This window comes from Meleagris gallopavo, chromosome 11 (assembly GCF_905368555.1).
Source record: "Meleagris gallopavo chromosome 11, MGAL_WU_HG_1.1, whole genome shotgun sequence".
Lineage (NCBI taxonomy): Eukaryota > Metazoa > Chordata > Aves > Galliformes > Phasianidae > Meleagris > Meleagris gallopavo.
Window position 1 is genome coordinate 13,283,766 of NC_139414.1, and position 22,368 is coordinate 13,306,133.

At 43.7% G+C, this 22,368-nt stretch overlaps 1 protein-coding gene across 4 annotated transcripts; it reads left to right on the forward strand.

Moving 5' to 3' along the window:
* Positions 1 to 16,134: 16,134 nt before the first annotated feature.
* On the forward strand, positions 16,135 to 20,020 carry TMEM207 (transmembrane protein 207). 4 transcript variants are annotated; one of them, XM_010716737.4, is made up of 5 exons: positions 16,135 to 16,209; positions 17,997 to 18,034; positions 18,375 to 18,419; positions 18,848 to 18,987; positions 19,845 to 20,020. In XM_010716737.4, the coding sequence occupies exons 1-5, from the start codon at positions 16,135 to 16,137 to the stop codon at positions 19,988 to 19,990; spliced, it is 444 nt and encodes a 147-aa protein (XP_010715039.2). In that variant the 3' UTR covers positions 19,991 to 20,020. The 4 variants fall into 4 exon arrangements, 1 of the variants encoding a protein (XP_010715039.2); XR_014885720.1 differs by lacking the exons at positions 16,135 to 16,209; positions 19,845 to 20,020 and adding an exon at positions 17,789 to 17,916 and having other exon boundaries at positions 18,848 to 18,892; XR_014885719.1 differs by lacking the exons at positions 16,135 to 16,209; positions 18,848 to 18,987; positions 19,845 to 20,020 and adding an exon at positions 17,514 to 17,916 and having other exon boundaries at positions 18,375 to 18,830.
* The last annotated feature ends 2,348 nt before the right edge of the window (positions 20,021 to 22,368 follow it).

The window sequence follows — 22,368 nt, forward strand, 5'->3', positions numbered from 1 at the left end:
GTGAAAGCAGAAGAAAAGACGTAGAGATGCACAGGGTAACTTCCAGTTCTGAGGTTCCACTTCTGTCTTCAAGGGAAAATCAACAGCGTTCAAGACTATTTTCTTTCCTGTAGCAGGAAGAAGGACTGAGCCAAAATTCATCAAGGTGCAATAAATATTATTAACCTCCTAGGATATAAAAAGGTTGGACAACATTTTTTGTAGGATGGGGTGAAGCCACAGGAATATTTCATTAATTGTGGATGGCATTCAGAGAACAGCTGTAAAGATCAGCAGAGGAAGTACTCAGTTTGTGTGCAGAATGATGAAAGGATGCTGCCTGCATATGTGGGTAAGGCAACCTACAGCTCTCACAGGAATGTGGGCACCTTTGAGGAAGATGCTTTGGTTAGTGCAGTTAATTACCACTGTGTAATTTGACAGAAAAAAACTGAATTAAGTCAAGGGAAACTGGATAGAAATATAGGCAGCCTGAAGACACAAGCCACACTTATGGGAACTCTTCTTTTTTGGAAGCAGATCACCCACCTGCCTTTTCCGTATGAAATGAGAGATCTTAAAGATCACTGAAGAGGAGGGAATCAAGAGCAATGCATTTGTTAGCAAGTCATAAATTTGCAAGGAGGAAGTGAGGGGAGCAGAAAAAGAATGAACTTGAATTTCACAGGGGCACAAGGCATCCTGGAACCTCGAGATGCTTGCCTGGTGGCACAAAGCCATCAGCTGGGAGATGCAGAGTCACAAGGCAGCCTTGGCCCTGGAGCTCCCAAGTAATTAACTAGCGGTGTGGAGGTTTGCTTGGCAGGCTGAGAGTTAAACCATCTCGTGTGTATAATACTTTGTCCTCACAACACAACAGATAAACTTTGGAGGAGGGTAATTGGCTGAAATGGAGAGCAAATAAAGCCTGAGATCATACTCAATGCTCTATTATTTTCTCATTTAAACTGCCCTGTGTTATTATTTCTTTGAGCAAGGCACGGATGACAGGTCCTTGGTGAGCTGACGGCCTCTGCCCAACACAGAATCATTGAACCATAGAGTCATTAATGTTGGAGTAGACCACTGAGATCACCTAATCCAACCATCAACCTATCACACCATGTGCACTGACCATGCCCCTCAGTGCCACATCTTCACTGTTCCTGAACACCTCCGTGGACAGTGACCCCACCGCCTCCCTAGGCAGCCTGTGCCAATGCACCACCATCCTTCCTGAGAAGAAATTTTTCCTAATATCCAACCCGAGTCTCCCTTGTTCCAACTTGAGGCCATTCCCTCTCATCCTGCCACTGTTACCTGGGAGAAGAGGCCGACATCTGCCCCGCTACAACTTCCTTTCAGAGAGTTGTAAAGAGCGATAACTGAGCCTCCCCTTCTCTGGACTGAAAAACCACACTTCCCTCAGCTGCTCCCCATAAGACTTGTGCTCCAGACCCTTCACATCTCCATTGCCCCTCTCTGGACACGCTACAACCCCTCAAAGTCTTTCTTGTATTGAGGACCCAAAACTGAACACGGTATTTGAGGTGTAGCCTCACCAGCACTGAGTGCAGAGGGAGCCATCCTCAGAAGGGTGAAGTTAGAGGACTTTTCAAAGCAACATTGTTCATCCCATCAAAAATAAAATCTTCATTCCATCTGCAACAAAAGTATTCTTTCGTATGAGCTACTAAACTCTTAAAAACCATTAAAAATACTTTAAATTTCTGTTTTTTTTTTCTTTAAGATTTTTTCTTCTATTTCCAGAACATTAAAATTCTCCCCTCCACTCCTTTTTAGTCAAAACTCTTCACTGAATTCTTCTTCAGTTTATAAATAGTTTTGGTCCCTCTAAACCATCATTTTTTTTTTTTTACTTTCATATTTCTAGGGGAAAAAAAATAGCCTGCTATTATTAGTCACCTACAGCCTTCAAGATATTATCCAAAGTATTGTCAAACAACTTCTGTTGCACTATTACTGGGAAGGCACCCTATTAAAATAGGTATTTTTGCTTTGACCAGTCCCTTGAGGTAGGTTTCTCAACCCATGGTTGTGCAATCAGTTAACAAATTATTTTAAGGTCAAAAATACACTTAGAAAAAACATTGAGTTTGTTCTCACACAGCTGTGTGCTCCCAGATGCCTTTCTCCTGGATGAGCCCAAGCCATCCAGGAGAACCATGTTTGGGTTCACCCAGCAAGACTCCTGTCCATAGTGCAGAGAAGATATGTGAAAACCTCTCCTAATGCATGAGAGCGTGGGTCATATTAAATTAAAAAAATGCTATCTACACTGTAAATCAGGGAATTCTGTGTGTGGCTTTGTGAGGAGGGAGGTGTTTGTACAAGAGCTGTGACTCCATGTCCCTACCCAGATGTATCTGTACCTGCTGGCTGGCTGGGCCTCCTCTGAGCTCGTTTCCTGGTCTTGCTTCATCTGAGTTATAATTACAACATCTTTCCTCTGTACTTAATGTAACTTTAGAGTCTATTTAGCAAGTTCAAGCTCTAAATAAATTTTCTACCTTGCAGTGTGTGGCAGTTTTCTATGGAAAAGTCTTCCAGCAAGCCAATTTAACAAACTGTAATCTGAATTTCCTTGTGAGGATAAATCTGGGGCTGCAACTTTTGCCTTCCCCCTGAGTACTCTTCTCTGCTGGTAAAAAGAAGAGACCTTCTTAAGCTTTTTATCCTGTGAAATCACATCACCTATCATTTGCAGGCATGGAGTTTTTCTGCTCACACATGCTGTCAGTCGTTCTGTGGGGTTATATCTCATGCAAACCAAAATAGGTTCTGATTTGAAATGTTCTTCAACCTGACTGTTCGCATGATAAATGACATAATGGAGTCACATTCGTTAGCAGCAGAAGCAAATTCCAAAATAGAATCAGACAATTACTAAACAAACATTCCGTAATTATCTTTTCTTTCCTGGCCAGCTGAATGATGGAGAGAGCAGCAATGTGTGGAGCTCATGATTAGGACTGGTCATTTAGGCAAGAAAAAATATCGGAGCCAAGCATATTTCATCAATCAGAGAGTGGAAGGAGCAGGTTTCATCTGATGGGACCAATATTGTAGCAGATGTTGATCGTTTCTCCTGATGTTGACTCCCACTGACTTCCCCTTTTATACACTTAATCTGTCTCCTACATCATTTCATGCAGCCTCCTCTGGCTTATTTTCTTCTGTCTTGTATTAATAATTGATTCCTGTGCTTTTTTGGCAAGTCCTTTGGCTGCAGCCATTACCAACACCTGGATATAAATCTTTGGACTTGTGGTGCTATATATCATGTTACATGTCTGAATACTACAATGAGCTGTTTGCAAGCTGACACGTCCTCAAAAGAACTGCAAGTCTTTAACAGGGCTTCGTTAGTCCTCCTTTGGAGCTCATTAGTTCATTATCTGGCAATGTAATAGTCTTGTTCTGAGGCACACCATTATTTCAATTATAGAATGACCATAATTAGGCTATCTGTTCATTAGGACTTCATAGCTTAGTCTACAGATGGGAGCCTGAATAAATCTTAATTAAAAGAAAAATGCTTGTTGTTTAAACATGCTCTTAACCTTAAACATTATTTTTCAAGATAAGGGCAAGCACAAGTACTGTTTTTTATACAGCAAGAGTAGCACATATTTAATTACTTGCCCAAGCAAAAGAAACGTGCAGGGGAAGAGCATGCAGCGGGATGCTCTTGGGACAAAGCAGTGGTATGGCCCCTGCAGGCTGCTGAAACGGCTCCTGCCTGGTGGCAGATGGGGAGAGAGTTGGTTTTATTAGGCCATTCTGGAAGGCATTTCATTTTTTGGATGAGGAAGCAGTTTCTTTCAGTGTAAAGAACAAACTGTCACTAGGGAATGACCTGAAGGGAAGAATCTATAGTTTAAGGATGGTTGGTTCAAAATATTCAGCACGTATTTATGAGCAGGAAGACACAGCCAAAAACTTGACCACAGCATGAAGTTCAGTCCCTCCTGAAAGCATTTACAACAAATGCTGTGGTTAACTGAGTTCCTGGTGAACCCATGTTTTGCCCTGCAGAGCTCTGCAGCTCACTGTCATGGGGTCTATGGAACAAGCATTGCACCAAGCCATACGCATTGCTAGCTATGAGCCCAAAGCATCACTACGTGCTCCCAGTGTGACATAGCTGGGAAGTCCCACCAGGCTCCTCACCCACAGGGAACAGAGCTCTATGGATCCCTAGGGAGCAGATCTGAATGATTCTCTCCCTGCAGCCAGGTGTGCTGGGACTTCTGGAAGCAGCTCATCAAGTTCTCTGCATCTCAGTTGTACTTCCAAAGGGCATGTGCTTTTGTTATTGCTAGCAGCAGCTGTCATCTCTTCCTGAAACAACTCTCCAGGCGTGAGGTAGATAAATTTTGGTGGCACTGTGGATAAAATCAGCTGCTGCGAGTTTCTGTAACAAAACAAGCAACACTTCAGCCCTGCATTCAACACAGGGTTTAATATGCAAGGCACTAACTCACAAGAAATCTGTTGTCTCCTTTCCTTAATTAACCTTTAAGACTAGCCTAGAGAGATGTGGAAGGTCCGAGCTTTCCTCCTCATATAGCTGTGCTGTGCTACAGTGTCCATGGCTGAACTTTGTGAAGTGCTATGAGGCAGAGACAGCTCTATCTTGTGTTCCCTGCAAGAAGCTTGAGGATACAAGCACTGATACTTCATCACCATGACCTAATAATATTTAGTAAATGCAAGTTCTTCGAACTGCTTTATTCCAAAAGCACCGGATGATTGATTAAATTTCCAAGAGCTTTTAATGATTGATTTCATCTTTATTGTTTAAGACCAGAAATGAAGTTGGGGGATGCTGCAAAAGGCCAGGAAAACTGCGGGAAACGTGGACTGAAAGTCACTTAAAATGCTAAGGAGCATCTGATTTTCCCCTCCCGAGGAGAAACATCTGATTTTTTTTTAATTTATATCTTTTATCAGGCAGTAACATTGAACTTGTTCTGCTGGTAGAAGAGAAAAATCGGTCTGGTCTTCCTAATTTCTATATGCTCAACAGATTATGCAATATCACATCAAAGCTTATTGCTTAAAGGATCGTGGGATGTGGTCTGAGGATGCAACAGAGAAGTAGAAGTGCTGGGGCAGACGTGGGACTGCCTGTGATCATCATGGGGTGAGCAGAGTGATGGCTTGTGCCCACCTGCCCAGCTAGCAGACACACAGCTATTCCTGGAAGAACTGGGAAATGTGTGGCTTTGGAGATGAATCAAACCAGTGGAAGTATTGCTCTAAGCCCAGTGTTGATGGGTTTATGGGAAGATCTATGCAAGAGTTGAACTGAAAAAAAAAAAGGTCAGTTCTGAAAACTACTGTTACAAAATCAAAATTTATAAAAATAGGTTACAAATATAGAAATCAATCAGCTCTTTTCTTTCCTTCCTTTCTTTTTTTTCAAAATGTCTTTTTCTTTTGAAACAAAATGATTATGGCCTTCATTTATCCATTTTTTCCCCCCAAAATATCTTCTTAATTAAAAAAAACAAAAATCAGAAAATTCTGTATTTCCACAAAGAAGTGATTGTTTTCAACTGATTGTTTTCTAACTCTGAACAGAATTCAGAGTAAAAAAGAGCTCTTCATAATGCATGTGTGTATGTGTGCGTGTCTGTGTACAGATATTATATTGCTTATTTATTATTTATGTTGCAGAAGCTTATTAAAAACATCTCTTTATCCTTTTCTTTGAAAAATAGTCATCTGGAAAAACTACTGTCTCTCTGCTTTGCTCCTTCCAGTGGCTTGAGTCTCTTCGGGTGACCCCACATGGGGCTTCAGCACAGTGCCACAGCCTCCATTGTGCACATTCTTTGAAAGATGATCAAAATTTCTCCATTTCTGGAGTTCACAATGATCCGATCACCTAATAAAGATCTCCACTCACCGTCCCTTCCCAAAATACTCCCTGAAGTTTTAGTCATCATTTCACATATCACCAAGTAAACGTTTCTCTTCCCATCAATGGCATGATGGAAATTTACTGCATTATGGTATGTAGCAGAAGCATCATGATACAAAATGCAGTACAGAGACACAGGTAATTATGGTATCCTTGAGTTATCTCTGCCAGGAGAGTGGAAAGCAGTTCAATTTCAAGCCTAATGAGATTAATTTGCATGTCACTTTTATTGAACCTTTTGTGATTCTGCTATTCTCTCCAACCCTCCACTAATAAACAGTGTTATTATATATAACAGGGAGCATTTCCATGTCTCTGAGCAGTGTGGCTGGAGAGAATAGATTTCAGCTTGATTATTTGAATATTTTCCCATTTGCTGACCAGGCATTAGTGTTCAAACCTGTTTGGTGCAGGTTTCCAATCATGGCTCCTTAGCAACAGAAGCAATGTTAAACTAAATTGATAAATGATCTGGGGAAAAAAAAAAGAAAAGAAAAAAAAAAAACAACAACCAAAGAACTCCAGCAGAGAGATTAATCTGTGATGCCCTTTTAGGAAAGATTTACAGGATGTGATGTGCATTTGCTATCTGCCAAGAGCAATTCTTCAGCATCTGAATACATAAGCTTTGCAGAACTGCTTTCTGATGGAATTAGATCTGCTCTCCCTTCCCACACAGTGTCTACCTTTCCTGGGAGCCTCCTTTCTCTGCACACCCAGAGCAAGGGATCGGTGCTCCAGACAGTGCAGGACTGCAGATGCTTTCCCTGGGCTGAGCTTTCCAATCATTTATTTCCTTCAGACTATCCTGACATGTGCCACTGCTCTGCCATAACTCCCAGCTTCATCACCGTGAAGTCGCTAGTAAAAAACTACTTGTTTTATACCCTCCAGTTGCCTTTTCCTTTTCACTGACTGCTTTACATCTCAGGCAGTCCTTCTGACATGTGTGCTTCATCAGTTTGTGACAGGAATATGGGTCAATGGACGAGCTCTGAATAAACAGCAGGAGCCTAACGTTGGAAATAGGGATTGCTCTGCTGAGCACAGTTCTGGCATCCCAGTTCTCACAATGACCAAAGGAAAGTGAAGGGAGAGAATTCAAGTTATGTTTCTTCTTCATCTCTGTTAATGTGAGTCAAGTTTATGCATCAACATAGAAAGGCTTTCCAAAAAATACATGTTCTGTAAATTCTCCTCTTCCACAAACACGTCCAACTCCTTTCAGAACGGTGCTTTGCTCTTGTCCTCAATAATATCCAGCAGCCTTCACAGGGCATTTATACACTGGCTGTAAAATCTTTTGATGAGCTTTAGAAGGTTGGATTAAAGTATTTGACTCCAGTGAACTACCTGCCAGTTGGCTGCTGCTGCCTTCTAGCTTCATTTCTTTCTGTTGTTACTATCAAGCAAATTCTTGGCCACAAAATGTTTAACATTTTGCCTTGAGAATGGCAATGATTTTCAAAAGATTACCTTCAGAATGAAGTAACAATCCCATCTGACATCCACCAAATCAACAGATCTGTTCCCATGGGATGGCAGAGTCTTGGGTTATGCCATAAGCCTTTCTCCTGGAGCCATAAAAATTGGCAATGGAAGTAGCCATGTCTAGTTTAGCCCGTCTGTACCTGGTTGAATTTCTCCACCTCTATGTTAACTTTTCTATCTGCCTGCCCTGACAACACAGACATGAATGTGTTTTCCTCCTCCCTTCTTAACAGGTTTTACAGCAGGACTTATTCCTTCTTATCCTTCAAGCAAAACTTGTAGGTTAATGAAAAGGTTATTTGCTGTTAAGAGTCACTCCTTGTCTTTCTCAACAAATCTTTGACCCTAGCTCACCAGGAGCAGTGACTTACATTTTCCAAAACCTCTGTGGTGTGACAGATGTCCTCGGTCTATATGCAGCCAAAACCTCTCTTCTGGTTTGAAAGCATGGTCATTCTAGCATTATTTGCCTGACAATCTGCAAAAGGCATGGGGTGCCAAACAAGGATACGAAGCTCAGCTGACCCACTGATTTTAGTGGAGTGGAATTACTTCAGTGCAACACTTCTACTGTTGGCATTTCTCTTTATTTTTGGTAAATGACACAAAAATACTCCTAGACTTCCTATTATCCCCAGGAGAGCAGTTGTTATGTCACTGAGCAAAGGTTGTCACTCTCTCTCACTTTAATTTCACCACTAGTGAGCTCTGTGTGTAGTGTTTTAAATGGACCATCATGTTGCCCCTGCTCTTCATGCAGACTGCTGCCCTATCACATGCTGACATGATGCTGGAACTTACTGTCCTTTGGGAAAGATGGTCTCCAGGCACAAAATGCACTTGGAGCAATTCTAGGCTTATTGAATCGAGTCTTCAGCCTCAAGAGATAACATGTGTTGTATTTTATGTAGAAAACAATTTTCCCTGTCAGATGAAGTCTTAGGGCAGAGTGTCCCTTATTTTATATAGTTGTTTGTGCATTACTCTATCTTGGGATTAATGGTGATGGTGTAATTTAGATTCTGTAAGAACTTGAGGCAGATGGATTTACAGAGTTATCAGTCTAGCCACATACAGACAGCTTTGCTTTAATTGAATTTAGTGCTGGGGAAAGGAAGAACCCGATGAAAAGAAATCTTTCTCCTGCCTCAAGGAAAAAAGGTCCAGCTAAGGCAGGAGCAGCACATTTTGCCTTATTACCAGAGCAGGATGGCAGAGGAGCGGTGCATGGAAACACAGTGGGAGCAGGGGAGCACAGGGCAGGACGGAGGTTTGCTGTCTATGGTGCCCATCCACACTGCATCTCTACCTATCAGTCCCAGATGGCTGTTTGTAGTGTGTTTTGAGCCTTCTCAAGTGCTCTGAAACATAACAGTGACTTTCCATAAGTTCAGGAAAAACAGCTGACCAAGCAGAGAAGACGGAATCTTTAATGCTTCCATGAGTTATGCAAGGTGAGCTTGGCCCTTCTTGGACAGGGAGGGAGACAGAAAATGAATTATGTGTGGCCCAACAGCAGGGAAATATCTGTCTTACCAGACATGGGGGAGTTCAACCACAAGATAAACCCAGCTCTCCTATTAGTGGGTCTGTGTGCTTGACACGTATCCACCCAGAAAGAATTAGCTTAAGGCCATTTGCCCACTTGTGTAGGCCACCTCGGACATGTCACATACAGTGATGCTGAGACAAAATGAGTGCTCATGGAGCTGTTGGGTTCAAATCTCAAGTGGGAAAGGGCCATCACCTAGAGCAAGGCTGGCTCCTCAGCTGTACCCAGCCTGGCAGAAATACACATCTTGGGCTGCCTTGCTCCAAATCTGTTTTGGCAGGAGATTTGTGAATACATCGCCATGTGCCATTTCAAGCTTCATTTGAATAAGCATCCCATATAATAGACTTTTATAGCTCTCTTTCTGTGAATTCTAAATTAACGCAACTCATTAAAATGTTCCAAAGTTTTATGTAAATAACTAATTAGCATTTGAGAAGGAATAGTAAATTCACAGATGGTTGTGCTCCATTTGGGGCCCACTTTGCTCTCCTTGGTTACGGCCAACGCAGAGTTGGGCCCTTGGTGCAATATCCTCCATAGCAGGAGCTGACACTCAGATTTTTGCCAGGTGGTCCAAGAAGAAAATGTTCTTCTAGAAAGCCTTTTGGGTATGGAAGAGGTGATGATTCATGTGTGAAGCTGAGCCTCAAGACTCCTGCAATCCAGGCCCAGCACTGCCACCAGATCCCTGGATGCTGTACCCAAGCATCCCAAAAGATACATAAGATAAATATTTTCTTCGTCTCTCATAGGACTGGGTCCAACCAATAGTTGTGGAATGCTGGATGGACTGAGGGTGAGGTGGTGCAGCACCAGTTCCACATTTGTCTTTCCTGGGCATTTCTCCCTTCTTGCTAGGAAGATGCTGCTTGGACAGCGGGAAATTCAGAGAGCAGCACCAAGAGTCAGTGAAGAAATCAAGGGATGAGCTGCAAGGAACAGGTTATGAAGGAAGCAAGTTCATGGCTGGACAGAAGGTAAAGCATCCCCACCCCAGTGCTGCCCATGCTGCTTAATTCTGCCTAGGGAGCATGAGGCAGGTGGGTCTCAGCATCCCACCCCACACATCAGCTCATCATGTTCCAAGCAGAACATCTGAATTTTTACCTGCAACAAGGGGAAAGTCAGAGAGCAGCTTGCTGTAGTTGCATTTCTTGAATCCATAAATACTGATACAAATCCTCCCTGTTTCTGGGTTTGCAGCTATTTGGCTGCAGCTTGTCCTGAACTGGCTCTGCTTGCAAGAAAGGAGGATCTGAAAGCTCTGCCAGGAGGACTGGGGACAGGCTAAGACCTCCCAGCAACTCTAAATAAGCCCATAAATGACACCTGGCAAAAACTGAAAATGGAGGACATAGCCATGGCCATGGCAATAACCAATAGGTATCTGGAAGAGCTGGGGAAGCATGAGGCTGAAAGGGCAGCACTTATCCTCATTGGAGGGCACACACATAGCCCCTGCTGCAGGGCAAAGCCCCACACAGAGGACTTTCTCAGTGACATAGAGCACATGCCAGCTGCTAATGACCTGCAGCCATAATGTATTTCAGCCTTCATTGCTAAGTAGTTCTGCCTGGAAAATTGACTTGAAAATGTGTTTCAGGATGTGCCAGATATTCTCATGCTAATTTCCCAGCCAAAACCTCCCATGTGGTGTCCAGTGTGATATCAGTAACTCAAAAGAAGGGAAAAATGAAGCCTCTATCTGCTTTCAAGCAATTTATTCTCCTTTTGTCTTTTTACTTCCAGCAGCTAAGTAAATTACACGGATTAAAATACAAAAGGCATTTCATTTTTTAACTGTAATTTCTTCTCTCCTGGCAACAGAGTAACAAAAATAAAGAAAAAAAACGAGAGAGTGAGAAATTAAGAAAAAAAGAATTTAAACGCAAATACCACTTCTAATATTTAAAATACAAATACAGTTTCAACTGATTAAAAGTAAAAGGACCTGTTTGAGCACAAAGGCACAGCAGCAGGCTTTGGAATTCAAGTAGCCATAATCAGCCTCAGTTTCATATCAGAAACCTTGAAGGGAAAATTTCTGCTGGTGATTACTTTGTTTTCATTTCTGGTATACTCCATTTTTCTCTTTATTCAAGCTCCTTTTACTTTTATCAATTTTATCCCCACTTTTGCTTTTATATTACCGAGTCTCAAGCGTTATCCAGTCCTCTGAACTGATCTGACATACCCTGGGGAAGGAGAGCTATCAGGAGAACTTGTGGGATGGAAGAAGGGTCTCTCATGTTTTTCTGGTTGAGCTGTAATACACAAAAGTGGCTATGTGCAAAACTGGCGGCAGAGTTGGGAGTTATCTCAAGTCCTAATGTCCAAGCTAGGAATAAGAGAAGCTAAACTGCCATTCATTCCTCAACTGCACTAAATCTTAGAACGCAATTCTGAATACTGAAGTCTCCCGCTTTCTATGAAAAGGAGTTTCAGATTGGATATAAGGAAAAAATTCTTCTCAAAAAGAATAGCAATGCAGTGGTACAGGTTGCCCAGGGAGGTGGGGGAGTCACTGTCCCTGGAGGTGTTCAAGAACTGTGGAGATGTGGCACTGAGGGATGTGGTCAGTAGGGATGCTGAGATGGGTTGTAGTTGGACTGCATGATCTTAGTGCTCTTCTCTAACCTTAACGATTCTATGATTCTACATGAACTAAAACCAAACAACTTCTAGGCTGAGCCCAAATCCTGTTATCTTGACAGTTTTTTGTTCTCAGGGTGCAATCGAAGTTTTCAAAACAATTCTCACTGAAAGGGGAGAGAAAATTGAGGAAAAGAATTCCTCAATTCTTACACCTTCTTTTTTTTCACGGTGGGAGCAGAGTCAGTACCAGAGTTGTAGACATACACAAGACACATGTTGCAAAGGTGCACTTATAAAAGCTGCTTGTCCTGGTAAATCAGAGCAAGAGTTCCTGCCTAAACTCTTTTATACATGCCCAATATTTCAGTTGTTGCAGTACCTATTCGTCAGGTGTTTATTATAGGGCTGGAACAGGAGTATCTGGAAAAATTTGTAGCTGTTTCTCACAACAGTTCAGTCAACTTTATACTTTGGGCAGTTTTCTAGTTTGGACTTCCCATAAAAGTGCAAATTAAGGATCTGAGGACTCCATGGACACTTAAATGTTGAAGACAGCTTTCTTAGCTTTCTGCTGTCTTCAAGGAGGTTTGTCCTTGTCTGCAACATGCACTCACCTGCGGGAGAAATCCCTTTTGTGAATAATGAACTTAAAAGCAAATTCCTTTCCCTTTAGCTTTCTGCCAGGCAAAATCCTTCACCGCTCCCCCTTCTCTGCTGGTGCACTCAGCCACACTGCCAGGCTGCTTTGGACTGCCAGGAACAGCAGCAAGCGACTCAGATGTGAGGGTGACCTGCAGAGCCTTGCTCCTGGGGAAGATGCGGCAGAACAACGTTGTCCTTGTTTGCACTCATTTAAATGAGTGCCCGAAGTTTTTCCTTCCCCCTATGCAGCACATCCCCCGCACAGGCTCACAAAGGATCACATTCATCAGTAAGCAGCAATGAGCTATAATCCTTCTGAAAGACATCAAGTTATGCCAGCTCTTACCAGGGCTTGTCGTAAGGAGTTCATCCTGCTCGGCTCACACAAGACCGAAGCAGTCTCTGCTGACTTCTGTACATGTTGGTCTGGGGTTCTAAGAACCAACTGGGGCAATTTCCATGGGATGGGAAAGGACTCCTCAGGTCAGTCCTGCTGAAGTGGTTACATCTGCTGTGGGATCTCAGTGACTTCCATCTCATGCTCCTCCCACAGACAAGATGCTGCACAACCCCACTGCTCTGCATGTTCCCTGCCCTTCCAGCCTCCATTTATCCATGGCTGGTTTGCTCCCCTTTGTCACATGGCCACTACCCAAAGCAGTTCTCCCTAGTACTGGTTTATCCATCTCAGTGAGTTTGTAGGGAGCAAGCAGCTCTTCACAGCATTCATTCAGTGAGAATCAGAACCAAGCTCCTTTAGTTCTCTTGTTAAAGGGAGGCAATGTTCATCACCTGATCCTCCCTGTTACCCTTGCATTAATCTGAATTTAACAGCCCTGAATCTTCCAAGAACAGAATGGGAAGGATGATTGCAGCCTGGCTGAACCCAGACACCAGGAACACAGCTGGAAAAGCAAAGATCAAGCCAAGCACAGCAGCAAAGCCGAGCAGGGAGGTGAAAGCTCCAAGCAGACTTGGGCTGCAGGAAAAACTGATTGTGGTGGTGATGTGAAAACACTGAGACATAAAAAAAAAAAAGGCAACACATGCTTAATTAACTCTTGTTGGTTGACTCCAAGCTGCCCTGCCTTTCCTCGTCTTCCTTCCACATCACATTTCATCTCTGTTTTTTCCATCCTGGTTCACATCCTTCCTAAATTCTGTATTTGTGTCTGATCAACTTCTCCCTTTTCTGCTTCTCTTTTCTTAATTTCCTTACTGGAAAAGTCATGACCCCATTCTGGACCCTTCTGGGAGGTTGGTCAGAGCGCAGCAAGGTGCTTGCTTTCTTGGAAGTCATCACTAGCAAACACCAAATGCTCTGAAGACTGATAAGGAGGAGATTTAAATGGGCTTAAATTGCTAGCTGGGCTTATCAGCTCTTCTTAAGGGTTCTAGGTGGACTCCTGTTCATTGATAAATCACTTCCACCTCTCACCAGAATCCAGAAGTCCCCAGTTTGTTTCCAGCAACTTTGTCTCAAACCAAAAGTATGAGTGAAAATAATCATGACACTCAAGCAAATAAGGTAGGCCCCCTCTTATAGGGCACATACATGCAAGAGTGAGCTAAGTTCCTGACATTCATTCTGCTAATCTGACCTTGGCCCTGCCAGGTGTGATCCTCCCCAGATTCCTCCTGTCTCCCACTCTCATGGAGCCCAGCAAGAGCCAGCCAGTAGAGGTAGTTTCTGCAGAAACTCTAATCATCCTTTAGGTTATCCTGGAGTCATACATCTTCCTCCATCAAAAGGCACAGGCACTTTAAGCAAAAGAGATAATGGACAGTCATAAATTGCCGTATGCTCCAATAGCCCCCGCTGCTGTCGGGGAGATGCATTTGTCACCTAGCAACCATGGAAGGTGGTGAAGAAATAACAGATTTTTAAGCTAATGGCCACAAGTTAACACCTATCAGAGAGCAGCCTCCAAAGTCCAATGATGAGGTGAGGTAACTGGCTGGGGAGGAAGGAGATGCCCAACTTTTTGTCAAAAAGTGGATGAGGAGAAAGGAGCAGGGATTATTTTTTCTACGTATCCACCCATATGCATGCATGGGTGGATAAATGCATGTGTATATATATTCTTACTGTGGTAAATAATAAAAAGTCTGGAGAAATCCCTCAGACTGGAGATAGCCCCGGACACGAGGCTACCCAGAAGAAGAGTCTCTGCCCCAAAGGCAGCATCATGGCAGAAAGCAGAGGACGAGGCAGGGAGTAGATAGGAGGGATCGCAGCTTCCCACAGGACTCAGTGGACTCAGTGCAGAGCTCCTCTCAGCATTGTGTCAGCTCCTAGCCTGCTCATTAGAAACCTCTGTATGGGACCAACAAATGTTTGCATCTAGGCCAGGAATCTGAATAGTGGCGAAATTCAATTCTTTCCCTTTTCTCCTAGAAACCAAGACCAAGAACTGAAGCTATGCATTATTTTTCAGTACTGAATGCTCATCGTAGTACCTGCCCTTCTAAGTACTGTGGATGATGCGTTGGGTGGCTGTAAATTGGAAGCACTCTCGGTTCTGGTATTGGCATGCAGATAGAGGCATCTCACTGGAGCGCAGGAGGGAGCTTTGAGGGGAGTAATTGTGAGAGGAAGAAATCTGAAATTAGCGCACTGATGGATGATCTCTTTGAAGCCTGAAATTGTAAGAGTCACAAGGTTCCCAGCATGGCTTTGCACATTTTTATACTGTGGGGTCTTTTTCTTTTTAGAAAACAGATAAGAAATTGGTTTGGCATTTCATTGTTGAACAAAATCAAAAAGGACTGGACTGAACCAGGACACCAACATGCTCAGGCCATTTATATTGTGTAGTGAATCTACTTAGCAGCATTAAGAGAGGTGCTTTCTCAGAAGGCATCATTTCAGCAGCTTGCCTTTAATTAGCAGTGAGCTGAAGTGCACGTTTGAGAAAACCAGGCTTTATACAAAGCACTGAAAATAAATATCAAACCTGGCTTGAGCACATGTATCAGAGTTGGTTAGACATCTTGACCTCTTCGCTGAGGAAAAACCATGAAGACATACCTCAAGATCAGCTCAGCTCTGTCAATCATTACTGAAGTAATGGCACCACAACATAATGCTTAACTTCTGGAGCGACTGGTAAACATATTCACAGCAACACTCTTTGTGTTAAACCTGGAAGAGCCGTAGCTAATGGTGCGTCTCGGCCACAGGCTGTAAGCTTCAGTGACAACCTATTATCGGATACCAAACAACCTAGCATCATCCCCACTTTGTGGTTATCAGAGATTCAATGCAAACTGTGTTCCATCCCAGTTCTGACTACATGATCCAGGTGTAGCTATCAGTCAGCATGAAATCAGTGCTTGCAATAAAATTTGGTATTTCATGAAAACCACTTTAGGTGTCTTTTCCTGATGCATTGTCTTCTGCAACCAACCCCAGCAGCTGCATTCAGCAGTGGTGGTGCTGGTGGAGGTGGGTTGGTGGGTTGGATAGAGACTGACTTCATGCTGAGATCAGAGGCATAGTGCACAGAAGCTTGAAGAGCATTGCTCTTCCTGCAATGACAGAATTGCAGCTAAACGCACCATGTAATGAAAGCATATCCACAAAATCTGGTGATTCTTTGCTTGTAGAAGGTCCTGCTAAAAACAGCTGTAGGTTAATATGGAACTAAGATTCAGCAACAAGAATTTGTAAACACCTATGAAAATGCCAAAACGCCTGCAAGGTGTTGACCTCAAACTAGTGTTCATTTAACTTGTAGCAGCTATTAGAGTGTGTCCATGCAAATCCTGAATTTGTTTCCTGGCTAGCAGTAATTTCCAAAGGGTGTAAAGCCTTTGGTAGTGAGCTCTGTGGTCAAAGGCACAATGTGAAGGGAAGTTTTAAAAGCTCCAAATTGCCGCCGCAAACGAAGCTCTTACTGCATCTCTCCGATTAGTGATGCAGAGACCAAGAGTTTTGTGCTTCACTTCATGGATCACAGAAGCTGGAGTTCTGTATTTTATCCTCTTCCAGGTAATCAAAACCTTCAGTGCAACCAGCAAGATGTTAGGAGTTTTGCTGGGGGGGTGATTCAATTTTTATTGAATTTAATTAGCATCCTTTTCTTTCAACCGACTTCTCTCTTGGTGGGGTGACCTGGTAAATTTGAGGTGGCTTTAATATTCACAACATTTCCAAGTAAAGAAGAGAAAGCTTGAATACCTTAATTTTTAATTCTCTCTATGGTTACTGAAATGGAAGAGCACAAGTCTTCAGCAGTGAGGGTGGGCGTTTGGCTGCATTGATGGATTATTGACCCAGTGAGATGCACTTTGCTGCAGCTCAACCATGCGATGGCAGCTGGGCTGAAGTAGGTTGAAGAATGATAAAGGAGAGCCCAGAGGTTGTCATTCAGCCATGAAGAATACTCAGGGCACACGCAACACAGCAATCGGCTGTCTGGTTTTGACCTGTTATTCTAATAATCAGCTGAAGTGCAAAAAAATTAAAATATTCTGCACCAGGGTGCATGTGTGACACAGCAAATTAGCTCAATTTTCAAAGGACACGTCTGGAAGAGTTCATTTTGAAGCTTCTGTCTTTTTCCCTCTTCCTCATTCAGGTTTCAGCCACTCGTGAAATTCCATAGATAATGAGAGACTCATTATACCTACAGAGCTCTGGAGAAACGAGGGGCTGATTATGCCCCCATTACACCAAAAGGCAGTGTGTACAGGATTAAACAGGCTATAGAGATCTGTGATTTCTTGCTCTTTACAAGAAGTCCTGTTAATTAGAGACATAACATGAAACCTCTCAAATATATATATTTGGTACAAATTTCTAATCCTCAACAGAGCTTTCTAGCTTCACTCAAAGACAGAAATCTCTGCATCCTTCAGGCTTATAAAGATGGAAATCCAAGTAATACAATGCTTTATGAATTATGTTAATACATTTTTCCAAGAAATACATCATAACTCTTCCATCTTGTTTATTTTTTCCTGGTGTTGTTGCAATTCTATATCTGATCTGAAGGGTTTGTTGTTTGTTTTTTTTTGTAGCAAAGCTTGAAGTTTTGTAACACACCTAATGTGAATTGTCTGAAGATTGTACTGAATTGGGTTTAATCTTGCTGATGAACCAGTCCGGTTACTTTTTGCCTAGATAATCTGAAACTGAAGCTAAGGTCAACAAGGCTTGCAAAAGTAAACTTGCTTAAGCAGAGAGTAGAAAATACACCTGAAGAACAAGTTTCGGGTTCACATATTTGCAATTGCGAATACACATACCTGAAACCTGACTCTGGGAATGATGCACTACTACTATCCAGAAATAGAAAAATGCAAGGCAGAGCACATGTCCAGTCACAACGGCTCCAATTTACAGCTACATTCACAATTAGCTACTGGAAAATAGTTGCAAACCAGTAATTAGGCACAGGAAATTCTTCAGCTGACATTTCTGAAGAATGGAGCCCAGCTCCGTAAGCAGATCTCTGATACTGCTCCTCTCCCAGCTCTCAGCCTTCCCTTTTCACATAAAAGGAAGTGCGTTCCCCTTGGTCTAGCTTTCATCTTCAAACTATTGAATTTATCGAGCTGCTGGGGAGATTACCCACTGATTTTAATACAGGCTCAGAGCACAGACACACGGGGATGGGAGCAGGGAGAGGAGCGATTTCACCCATGCAGGTGCACTTCTATTGCTCTTCACTCCAACTTCCCGCTCCAAGACAAGGTGGGTCATTACAGTGACTTAAAACATAACAACAACAAAAAGTATTAATTGCCCTCTCTGATTTCCATGTATGTTTTCAGCCAGCAGGCTCTGAGCCCGACTGCGAGCCTGGTGAGAGGTGAGTGTATGTATCTCTGTGCTTCCCACCCACTCCCACTGCAGGCTTCCAGCAACGGCTTTCCTTCCCAGAGTGAAAAGGGAAGACAGCAGCTCTTTGTTCCCCTGCTTTTAGAGCAAAAACACGGGTGGTGGGTGCTGGTGTTGAATGGCAAACCAGTCACATGCATATCATCAGCTTCTGCTCCCATCTAAACTTCTGATCTTGCTCCCTCGATGGAGGAAAAGTTCTCAGTCATGCGCTTACTGGTGATGCATTTCTTCGTGCTGATGGACAAGCACTGGAACCCGTGTGGTTTGTACACACTGGACTGAAGCTTCCTTTTATTTTCCCTTGTTAGGTGCATCAGGCAGAACGATGAAAACTTTAGCAGCTGGTATGTGTGGTAAGTTTCAGATCTGTTCCAGAGAGAAAGCTGGCAAATAATATTACGTGATGGATATATGGAGAGAAAGGCATTAAGAGAGACAGATAGCTGGAGAGCACTGCTCCTGGGCTGTCCCTGTATTCTGTCTTTACTGACTAATGGGAGTCATTAATCCATAGCTTCACTGTACACTGACAACAGAGATGGGCAAACCTGATGAATGATTTCTGGAGAAATGCTTGAATTCCAGACAGCACTCATCACTGAGAGATGTTGGTTTCCCAGGACTTTGATCATGTCCAGCACACTGATGGAAAAAATGCAACATTTGACAGCTATTTGCAAAATACATTAATGAATATGTTAATTTGAAGACACGCAGCCATCTGTTGGTGCTGCCTGCAGATGGTGATGGCACTGTTCCTCTCCTGCTGCCTCTGCCTCAGGTTCCTGACACTGTTTCTCCTGGCCCTGCTCCTGTCCTGTGGGATCTGCTGCTGCCTGCAGTGCTGGCTAAAGCGGCGGAGCAGCCTCCAACCACGCACTCTGGCCGTCTTTGCACTCAGCAGCTCGGATGCTTTCTGTGGTTAGTTCTACTTTCTGCTTCTTGCAAGATCCTGCTGGTCCCCTACCTGCTGGTTCCATCCAAAACCCAGCACAAGGTGGCCAGCTGTGAGTGGCAACCAGGCTGCATCTGGGTGAACAGTGCAGTGCCCAAGCTGGGTACCTTGGGTTGATGACTGCACCATAGATTGCAGGGCTTAAGTGAGCCACATCCACATTTTTTTCCTCAGCTGAACCTTCAGCTGAACTCAGTGCTGTCCCTCTATGTCTATATGTCCCAAAGATGTCAAGTTGGGGCTTGGTCATTCTGAAACTGGAGGGATGAGGGACCTTCTCCTTGGCACCATTATGCGAACTGAATTTCTCACCTCCCTGGTCAATATAAGCCACCCCAGCATGCATCTCAATGGCCTGATATCTGTCAGGAAAGTGTCTTGGTAGATGCTGCTTATTGCAGTAACCACCCTCACATTCCCCTAGAAACATCCAGAATTTGGGTAAGGGGCTATAAGGACTGTGTGTAACGCCCACAGCTGACCTGGAGTACTGCCAGCAGGCTGGTCCAGGCACCAGCCTCTCCGAGAGGAATAAAGCTCATTCTGTGATTAAGCTAAGCCCTTCCCAGAGGAAGAACTGCCTGCTTTCTGGGTGGTCATGAGCAACATATCCATGGGGAGGATCCACCCAAACCCACCCAGATTCCTCAGTTCTCACTTCTAACATCTGGAGTTTGTGGTGAGAGGCTTTGTGATTCACAAATTACACCCATGTCTTTCTTGTTTCCGAGTGGTTTGACAGCTCGTCCCCAGCTCACCCTTCTTTCCCCAAAGCTTGTCCTTCTCTGCCTGCTCTACATTTACTGCTTTGCTTTCTCCCCAGCAAGTGAAGCCCCTCAGTGCCCATTTGCCAGATCTCCAAGCGCTTGTGTGAACGTGGAGAGGTCCTCCCCTGCCCTGCAGCTCAGCCCTGGGGGAACTGAGTTGCCTCCATCTTATGAGGACATAATGAAGGAAAATAAACTCTAGACACCACTTGTTGTCTTTCTGCAGTTTGTAGAATCATAGAACCATAGAATATCCCAAGTGGGAAGGGACCCATGAGGATCACTGCGCCCAACTTCTTGTTCCACTTGGCTCATCAGAGAACTTCCATCGTGTTACAGTAGTGAGAGAAAATCAGCCAAGAGCCTAAAAAGCAGCACATATTTCACGTGAGCCTAAGAAGGGAGACCAAACGCAACACAATAGATGCCAGAAGCATGTGTTGAATCTGTCACAGGGGCTCGTGCTGACATTTTGATAGGGCTCTTGAATTTTGAGGAGCTCACTGAAAGATCTGTGCTCAGGGTTTTTGGCTCAGCCCACAGATTTCTTTCTCGAGCTGGTGCAGCCCCATGTGTTTTAGGAATGAATGTTGATAAATGATTCGATAGTTACTTCTCAAACTTGAGCTGCCTCCTTCATTCGGCGTGGTGCCAGCAAACACCCTCTGGCAAAGTCATGTTGTTCTAATACATTGTAATGCAATCATGCCACTCTGAGATGAAGAATCGTTTGCCACATTTAAAATATTTAGCACAGCATATCAGATTTATCTAGTGCAGAAGGCAGCAAAATTTATAGCCAGGAGAAGGAAAGCAAAGGATGGGAGTTACAGGGGAAATCTTGGCAGCTGCAAAACAAACAAAAAAAGGGAGTTTGCTCACTTGAGCTATCTTAATTTAATGGTGACTGACCTCCATTCACAACTCTTACACTACTGTATCTAAAGGCCTTGTATGGCTCAGGACCCACCCAGTACCCACCCAGTCACTCTCCATGGACAGGAATTGCGGAGTCAGGGATTTGGTGCTCTGTCACAGGAATTTATTAGGAAAAAAACTGTTATTTTCTCTGAGGTGACCACTGCAGACAGGATGGGGCGATAACTCAAGAAGCTCTCCAGACTGCCTTGCTCCCAAGCAGAATCAGCCCTATCCAAGCCATTCCTAGGAGGCATAACCTGCCTAGTTCTCAAATTACGGAGAAAAGATGCAGAATTTCCCCCTTAGCAGGATTCCAGATGAAAGCAAAGATTTCCTTTATTTTCCATGAGCACTAAGAGTGGGGTCAGTTTGACCTCTTTTCCTCTGCTCTCTCAGTGGTGGCTGCATTCAAAGTCCAGTGCTGCAGAAGCCAAAGGTAAATGCCATACTTAGCACGTGACCAGGGAACAAGGGAAGCAGAATGGGCACCTGGGTTCATTTTAGATGGCACAGAAGAGGAATCCTACCCCCAAGAGCAGTTCCCTAGACTTAGGGTGGGAGTAGTACCCATTACCCTGCTCAGGGAGGAAACTGGGAAGATAAATCCACCGAAGGTTGTGAAGTGCTCGCATATCCTCTTAATGAGGCTATATGAGTACCTCAGGTAGATAAAGAATAATAGCATATTTTGAGAGACAAATTCTCTGCCAGCACCACTACAAATTATCTCCATAAAATCTTATTTTAGAAGCAGCGTTAATGTTTGACTCTCGTGTGAGAGGAAATAAATGTTACTGTAGCAAAATGAATGCTTGTGCCAGCGGGCTGAAATATTACGGGGTTTATTAATAAGGAAAATTAGCAAGTACAGAGTCAGCCAGCAGAGAAGTTGAGCAGTCCCTGAGTGTCCTTTCCCTCGCTGAACTGCAGGTGATTAGCACCTCTCAGGAACAGACCTTTTATGTACATAACTGCTTCCACTACTCAGCCTCTTCAATTTACGCCCTGAAGCATGAGATTTGATTATGTTTGTCACTTCAGCTTGCACAGCCTGCTAGTGGGCATTAAATCAGCCGCCGCTTCCTTCCAACCTCCGCGCAGCATTAGCTGCAGTGACCCTTTGGTGGAAGTGCACTCCACAGGCTGTTTGCATTACGTGCTGCATAAAACACTGCCCTCCTCTGCTTGTTAATTGCTCGCCCCTAAATACACAGCCACCCCCTAATTTCACTGAATGTCATCTTCTAATCAGATGACCAGAGAGGCTAACAAGCAAGGAGAGCTCTGTTCAGTGTCTCCATCACTCTGAATCCCTCTTTCACAAATTCCAGCAAGCAGCATTCATTTCCAAGGAAGTAAATCTTTCCCCAACCACCCAACAGAGGGCAAGCGAGACTTTCAGCAACGCTGCGAGGTGGCTGCAGCTCTTGCAGGAGTTTTGCTGGCAGCAGGCTGTTGATCCTGAGCTGCTAGTGTGCATTCTGCTTTGTGTCTAGGATGATTTCATCAGGCAAAAAGAAATGAAAGGATTCAATCAAAACTGTGAAGAGTGGTTTCCAGTAAAGCGTGGTACTGGTTGTCACCATGTCACTTCTGCAAAGCAGAGGGAGCCCTGGGCAGCTATGTGTGAAAAGGGTTCATGTGGGATTGCTAGGGGGT

Bases quoted from the DNA above. Each gene is read 5' to 3' on its own strand.
- TMEM207 (XM_010716737.4), top strand. From the start codon at position 16,135: ATGCAGAGACCAAGAGTTTTGTGCTTCACTTCATGGATCACAGAAGCT. The intron at 16,210-17,996 runs GTAATCAAAACC...GTATGTTTTCAG, and splicing joins TGTATTTTATCCTCTTCCAG to CCAGCAGGCTCTGAGCCCGA. The intron at 18,420-18,847 runs GTAAGTTTCAGA...CCTCTGCCTCAG, and splicing joins TTTAGCAGCTGGTATGTGTG to GTTCCTGACACTGTTTCTCC.